We start from the raw sequence: 8,065 nt of genomic DNA, 5'->3' as shown, positions 1-8,065 counted from the left end.
TTGACCCGACTCATCCCACAAACAAGATCCGCGAGATGGTCTCACAGAAGTTTTTGCCCTATGTGAGAGAGAGAAAAAGAGAGATTGATTGCCGGCACACCATACAACTTGTTCTTGCTTACACTTAACGTAATGCCAAATTGCCAATTGCCAATTGCCAAATTCATTACACATTACTAGTATTTATTTACCATTAATCATAAAAAAAAACTCTAATAATGAAATATTTTAGATAAATCGGTGAAAGCATTTAGTGAACATGTTATGGTGTATGTCTAGACTATTAAGAATCCGTCAATACGTACTTTTCTTTCTAGGCTAGATCCTTTGTTGTTGCAATTGATTACTCCGTATCTTTTATCTCTGTATTATATTTTTCTTCACAAAAATCGATTGATGATATGATCCTACATCGACATAAATTAGATTAGGGTTTGAGTGTTGTATCATTCAATTAGATTAGGGTTTTAGTGCTGCATCATTCAAATATCAAACCTTATCAATCGCATCATGTAACCTCCAAGTTTGTTACCCTAGTTTGGCATTCAACAAATTTACATTAATTGTTTCTTTTCATTGAACCAAATTTTGTTTTCCTATTCTAATATCACACGTACGGCCAACAAGGTTTAATTTGATGCACCATATTATTAATATTTTGTACACTTTAATGTACTAAACTACATAGGTTGATGGATGGAATCATGAACATGAATCTGCTAGCGCATGGTCGAGGAGAATTCTGTCGGAAATCGCCGCCGCCAGCGCATCCGTGAAGCTCCGGTTTTTGGTCAAAGAAGAAGCCATTTTCTCAGCCAAAAAGTGTTGGAGTTCCACTGAATCAATTGAAGTAAGAGATCTCTGAAGTTTGGCCCGAATATCCAATCGGGCAGGGCTCGAAGAATTGTCTACATCTGAAACCGGGCTGCAGATTGATTGTGGTGTGAAGCCTTGTGGTAATGGAACGGATAATACTTCGGGCTGGGTCGGGTGTGGGTGATTGTGCTCTCCTTCATATATGGCTATTAGAATTGATGGATCCTCAACACTTCTTTGTACCTGCACATACATATATATTGCTCATTTAATTACTCCATATATCGATTTTGTACTACTTTATACTCGAGTCAAGATTGAATGAGTAGAACTGTAGAAGTAACAATTTCAATGGTTATGTTTCAATAAATTTAAACTTACAATTCAACTTTTAATCTTAGAAAAATTTCACTTTTATATATTAGATCAATTTGAATTGATTGAATTTTAACTTGTTCTTGTAGGAAGTAACTAAAAATGGGTACATTAGAGGGACAACTTCAATCAATTAAGTTGGTCGGGCTATTAGTGGAAGCGATTTATTAACTTTCTTGATTTGAAACGGTCAACTATGGATAACTTAAGTTGGTTTACCTCATTATAGTCATTTGCTAGTTAAGATCACAAGACGAGATTTACTCGACCAAGACACAGTCTCAGATAATGACTATGAGTTTCTTTGATCCACCCAAAAAGATGGTACATCAAGACTCTAGAGTAGGCCATGAATAACGAGTTATATGAAAATTATATTCTAATTAAATATAAAAATTTAATAATATCCTGAGTTATACTATTATGTATTTCGTATTTTACATAGTTGTACCTTATGTTTTATAAGTTATATTTCGTTCTTTTGTATATATTGTATAATTTCTCAAAATACACAATATTATAAAGTTTTACAAAAAGTAACATTAATTCATTCAATTCAATATCAATCTTTTTTTTTTGTTCAAAATATAATCATTCATTCGGTTCTAATTGGATGAAATAATGAATTTCGTTGGAATCAAAGTCCAAAGGAGACTAGGAATTGAAGATGAACTAACTAACCTTCTTTTTGACTGGGCAAGAAGGTGCAAAAGAGCATTTGTAGTAGGCTCTTGGAGAAGGATTATCTCTTGTCACTTTTTGCCCATACTTCCGCCATTGGTACCCATCTTTCACCACCTGCCAAAAACACAATTTTTGTTCAAAAACCACTGCCACATACATCTGTATATGGAGATAGAGACCAACTACTCTACTTTGACCAAAACCTTGACTTTTATCCAATTTTGAAAAAGTTAATAATAAAAAAAATCATTGTACAGAAGTACAGTTGATCCTATTGTCAGGAAAATTTTCATCGGACACGACATTCCTACGTGTCATATGGAATTTTCTCATTCACACTTTCTATTCTCTGTTTAGGTGTATCATGTTCTGATGGATTAAAATAATAGTGGACCATTATTTTTATTCATTCAATTTTTTTACCTAATAAAATTTATACACATGATGAATATTATATATCTATCATTTTCCTTGTATATCATAAGATCAAATGAAAAAAAAAAAAAAAAAAAAAAGTCTTCATGTTATGATGACTGATCTTAGCTGTTCATAAGGATTTCATTAGTAGTTGAGGATTTTAATAAAAATAAATAGGAATTAATTTTATAATTATTGCAAACTTAAAATTTTAGTAAATGGTAAGATGTTTTTAATTTAGGGCATGAATATTTTTATACTCCTTCTGTCCCATTTTATCTGCCCTATTTATTATTTATTGGTCAAAATAACACTTCCTTCATTGCTTATATTCTTTAGTAATTTTGTATTATTTTTAATTTTTAATTTTTGTATTTAATAGTACTTCTAATGTAGTTTCTAAATATATAAATTTTATATATTAATGCTAAACTAAATGTTATAAAAAAATTAAATTAAAAATAACTTCCCTCGTTAAGCGAATCAGACATCTAAAATGGATGGAGGTAGTACTTTTTTTTTTATAGTAACTTATCTGAACTCTATCCTTTGTATTACTCATTTTTGAAGTGGAACGGTGCAAGAAAAGTACTTACCAAGCTCATGTCAGAGGGATCTGTTTTCACACGAACCCTAGATACAGGTGTCCTTGTTTCCCTGGGCCTCTTCGGGGAAGACGCTGCCGCCGCGCCGTAGCAGTCGCCGTCGTCGTCGGCCGACTTTCTCTTCCCGAGGAGGTCGTCGTCGGCGCCGTGGGTCTTCAGAAGCCCTAAGAAGTGGTTCTGCAAGGCGCAGTAGTTTTCACACACCTCTGTAAGCTTTGCCGTCAACTTCTTGTTCTCCATTTTCGTCACTTTCAACTCTTCCATCAACAAACCATGCTATATACATATATAAACAAAACCCAGTAAGAAATTATGCAGAATTGAATATTTTTGTATGGTAAAAGCAAATTAATTTCTGTCATCATATCACCTTCTGATCTCCCACAGATGAGTTGCTATTGCCAGAAGTATCAGCGGCTTCACAATCCATCTTTAAATTCATAAAACAAGAAGTGATGAACAGTGTTAGCCAAATTGGTCCGGCGTCTTTAGTAACTACAAAATTACAAGTTCGAGTGTACTTTCAGTGAAAGCAGCCTACTGGCCTTTTTAAATTAGATTGAACAGGTGAAGTTTATCCGATGCACACTATCAGTAGTAGTGACTGTGAGTACGTTTTCCTTTCCGCATCACTCAAAAAATAAAAAATAAAAAGCCAGAGATCTATAACCTTTAATTTAACTAAGAAAAAAGTTGTGGAACTCACATTAATGGAAGTATTGAGGTCAATGGCAAGAGATTTATCTCCCAAGCTAGAACTGTAGTAGCCCATTATACTGTTCGTTGTTGTAGTGAGAGGAATTTTGTGCTAAGTGCTAATGAAGAGGGAACAGGGAACAAAGTGAGCATATTTATAGGACGAGGTTAAACATGTTTTTTCTTTTGGTTTTGGAAGGCGACAAAAAACATATATTAAATTAAATGGGCGTATGTAGAAATAATGTAAAGTGGCTGGAAGTTGCCGACCAGCTAATGCCAATTTGCTTACGCCTATGACCTATCAAACAAAGACTTGCAATTCATTCAAGAGGTCATTCAAGCTAAGTCTTGGTCAATTATTCATTATTAATTACTAATGTAAAGTAGTAGTGTTGTTACAACTTTCAATACAATAAAACTAGAGCATCACCAATAAATTTTTTTTTTTTTTTTTTTGGTGATTTTGGTGTGATATTTGAGAAAGCAAGTTTATGTGGAAAAGAAAGGATGAAGAGAGAGATTTTTGGTAAAAATTTTATTTTTGACATACTTGTGGGTACCAACAAAATCACGGATTTTCACGCCTTGGTAGCGTGCATTGCAACACAGTGCCCAATCGAGCGCGTGCAGTTAACGTGCCGACTAGCGCATCCTATGCTTCTTTTTTTTTTTCCCACGTTAGACCTATTTTTTTCTTTTTTTCCTTCTTTACTTTTTCTCCTCTCTCCTGATTAGCACCTCAAAAATAAAATAAAAAAAATAATTAAGATGCTCTAGTTCCACTTAATTAAGTTGTCTTAGTACTCCAATTTTTTTATTGGAAAATTACTTTTTTTCCCATAATTTTCCATGTGGCTTCAATTCTATTTATTTATTTATTTTAGGTCACAAAGGAAACTCTGCAGTCATTATTCGAGAGCGTGTATTAGATAAACTCCGCATTGTGGTGCTAATTGACAAAGGACTACAAATATATAAATAAGCCTAGATTGTCCATAGTTGATCAGCTCAATCCAAGAAAGCTGGAATTTAAAGTTTGAATCATTAGCAAACTTAACTAGGTTACCCCATATGGGTTTCATTTATCGGGTGCCTATGAATTAGCTTGTGTCAAATATTTTGGACACATTTGCGGTGTGTTTGGTTCGCAGATGAAAATCGGAATCAAAATGGGTATCAAATACTTTGGTAATGATAATGGGTTTTTGTGAAAGTATTTTGCATTTTTTTGTAGTAGGGTAGAATGAGAATGATTATTAATAGTTGGGGAAGAAGAGAATGAAGGAAATGAAACCCTTATTTTAGTAGGGAATGAGTTTTACAATTAATGGGTAATCAAAGTCTATGATAATATTTTAAAAACCTATCAACCAAACAATAACAATCTTTGATACACATTTCTGATAGTTAAACCGGTCAACCATACTCAATGAATAAATATCATATCCCATTAAGTAAAGACCAGTGGATGGAAGACAATTCTTGGTCGTTCTCAAGAATAGTAAAACTGATTGGGAATTCCGTGGATGAATCGAATCTGAAAGAATATTAAAAAGAAAAAAATGGCATCATTATATTAACAAATGCTTATGTCATATGTCGACACCTGGAGTTACGTCACCTCGTGACACACATGTATACCCATTCATTAATATCTGCATATACTTTTCCACATGTGGTCCGAGTCTTTTCTTTATGTTTCCTTTATTTTATTTTATTTTATTTTCCTTTCTTCTAGAAGGTTAATTATATTAGTTGTTGGTTAATTTCCAGTTATTTAATAGGGTAGAAATTTTGAAACAATATCAGATATAACCCCACCTCCTCATTGTATATATAATATATTATTGCGTGTATATACGCAAATACGAAGGATGATATATATATTTTGTGAGACCGCCCCTGCTCAAGACGAACATTAATTGATAGTATGATTTGCGCTAATTTATCTTCATATTTTAGCAAGATACTAGTTTAATTAATGGTAGAATAATAGTATCACCCTAGTTCTCATTATTTATTTTTAGCCTTCGATTTCGTATAAATAATTAAATCTAATGAATATATTAAAATTGAGTCACAATTGTATTAGACGGGTGAAATTTATGATAATTACTCATTATTTATGATAGAAATCATAATACTAATTACAAAAAAAATTAATATCAATTTGAAATAAATAAACTATTACTAATAATAGATGTTGTAATATTGCTTGCACGGGTTTAGCTCACTAGCTCAGTAGACCGTATTTGGAGAAGAGATCTAGAAGACTCGAAACTCGGCAGCGGTAGTGTGAGATTATGCCCAAAGTGGACAGATCTCTTGTGCGCACTGGCATTTGACCTTGTCTGCTGACCCATTGAGTTACCATGATTTATATCATTTTACATGCCCTGTCAAGTCGGAGTTGGAGATTCAACCTTTTGGGAGAAGATATTGTATTATTTATATGTGATCAAAATTGTGATGCTTTTTAGTATTTAGGGTAAATGATACTCACTAATGATAAATATTTTAATACTTATACGCGATAATTGAAATTTTAATACTTAAAAGTGTAATTCTAATGTAAATATAATATTGTAATACTTATATGTGAAATGTTATTTATGGAAGAAATTAATACTTATTGTAGAAAAATTTAATACTAATTTGAATTAAAAATAAAAATTGATATTTATGATAAATATTGTAATAGTTATATATGAAATTATAATACTATTTAGGGTAAAAATGATTGTAATAATAAATATTTTAATACTTGTAACTGAAACTGTGATACTTACACACGCAGTTATTTACAACCCGACATGTCTCATGGACAAAAATCCGTAAGGCAACCTTTTTTCATTAAAATTTACGACTACAAATAGACAATAAGATGTATGGATGAACTTAACATTCAACAATCACCCTTGCTACTTTCTAAGGAACCTAATAAATATGTCTCCTTCACTAATGTTGTCTACCATTAATTATGACTTTTGTTCAAACTAAGACCACACTTAGAGATTGTTTGATAATCAGGAAAGTTTATATTTTCTTAGTCATTTAAATGTGAAAAAAAATTATTCTGATATTTGGTGTACACTTTGATTTTAAAAAGTTTAAATTAAGTGAGAACGTGATTCATTGAAATAATAAAAGTAAATCCCAACGAGGGGCTAAATTCTTTTCTTTTTTTATTGCAAAGTAGTTAGCTAAGCTGCTAGAAGCTAAGCCCCCTGAACTTTTTGCACTTCCTACTCTCCGGCGGTTAAATTTTAATTTCAAAGTGAGTTACTATTTTGCCTTTGAAATTATTATTATAAGTTAATTCTATTTTTTTCCTAGATTTTTAGGTGACAACCCACTTTTAGTCATTTTTTATTATTATTAAGACATCCTCATTTGGTCTTTGTATTATTGTGGCATGACCATTTTTAGTCTTCCATCAACAAAATCGTTGAAATTTCGTTAAATAAAAAGACATTTTAATCTTTTTTTTTTAACAAAATAGGTTGAACTGTTATGTTTTTTGTGTTTATTAAAAAAAACATTCATATTTGAGTACCGAAATGTCATTGTATTTAACGATATTTAAACTGTTTTGTTGATAAAAGATAAAAATGATCATGCCACAATAATACTAAGACCAAAAGTGAATGTTCTGATAAAAAAAACTTAAAGTAGACTGTCACCTATAAATCTAGGACTAAAAATCGTATTAACTGTTATTATTATACAAAGACATTTTAGTCTTTATTCACTTCTTCTCTTTCAATTTTCAATCATTTTATTCCTACCTACCAAACAATGTAATTTGAATTTCACTTTATTCTCTTTTCTATAAATTACAATTCTTTACTTTTTAATTCTCTCATTCCAACCAAACTCCAGATAAATACAGTATAAGATTGGAAAATTAAAAAATTGTTATATATTAACTCCATAAAAAAGTACTATCTTACCAACCCATTTAAACAATTCCACATGCCTAATGACGAAGGTAAGGTTGCGTCATCAATCCCATTTTGTCAAATTTTCTACAAATCTCATGCAATTCTGATGTTCCCTTCCCTCCCCACCTTTTGGGGCAACGTAAGAGGTAGCCCATAGAGACCTTCAAGTCAATATAATCCGCTCAGTCTTTCATAATATTACTTGGAGTATGCTTTTTCAATAACGATGACGTCATCATTATGACGCAATTGACAATTGTCCATTGTCTAAAAACTAAAAAGTCCGGAATGTCTGCGAAACCTACTACCACGTTTGATGATGATGCCATACAATGAATTCTATGATTTTTTATGTTTTTAAAAAAAACCACAATTATTTGAATTTTCTCATATTTGATTTTGATGCCACAATAAACCTAACGTCTTGATTATTCCTACTCTTGTACCCATTGTTTTACTAACCAGTAACCACCACCACCCCCCCCCCCCCCCCCCCCCCCCCCCAAAAAAAAAAAAAAAAAAAAA

General features: G+C 31.9%; 1 protein-coding gene across 1 annotated transcript; it reads right to left on the bottom strand.

Moving 5' to 3' along the window:
• Positions 1–513: 513 nt before the first annotated feature.
• Positions 514–3,704, bottom strand: LOC116022110 (probable WRKY transcription factor 40). The gene is made up of 5 exons (XM_031262679.1): positions 3,604–3,704; positions 3,268–3,327; positions 2,889–3,173; positions 1,873–1,989; positions 514–1,059 (listed from the first exon to the last, which is right to left on the bottom strand). Exons 1-5 carry the CDS (start codon positions 3,667–3,669, stop codon positions 703–705), a joined length of 885 nt encoding a protein of 294 aa, XP_031118539.1. The 5' UTR covers positions 3,670–3,704; the 3' UTR covers positions 514–702.
• Between the last annotated feature and the right edge of the window lie 4,361 nt (positions 3,705–8,065).

This window comes from Ipomoea triloba, chromosome 6 (assembly GCF_003576645.1).
Source record: "Ipomoea triloba cultivar NCNSP0323 chromosome 6, ASM357664v1".
NCBI classification, from domain to species: domain Eukaryota; kingdom Viridiplantae; phylum Streptophyta; class Magnoliopsida; order Solanales; family Convolvulaceae; genus Ipomoea; species Ipomoea triloba.
Note: the sequence above shows the minus strand (reverse complement) of the source record. Positions and strands in the feature narration are given on the sequence as shown.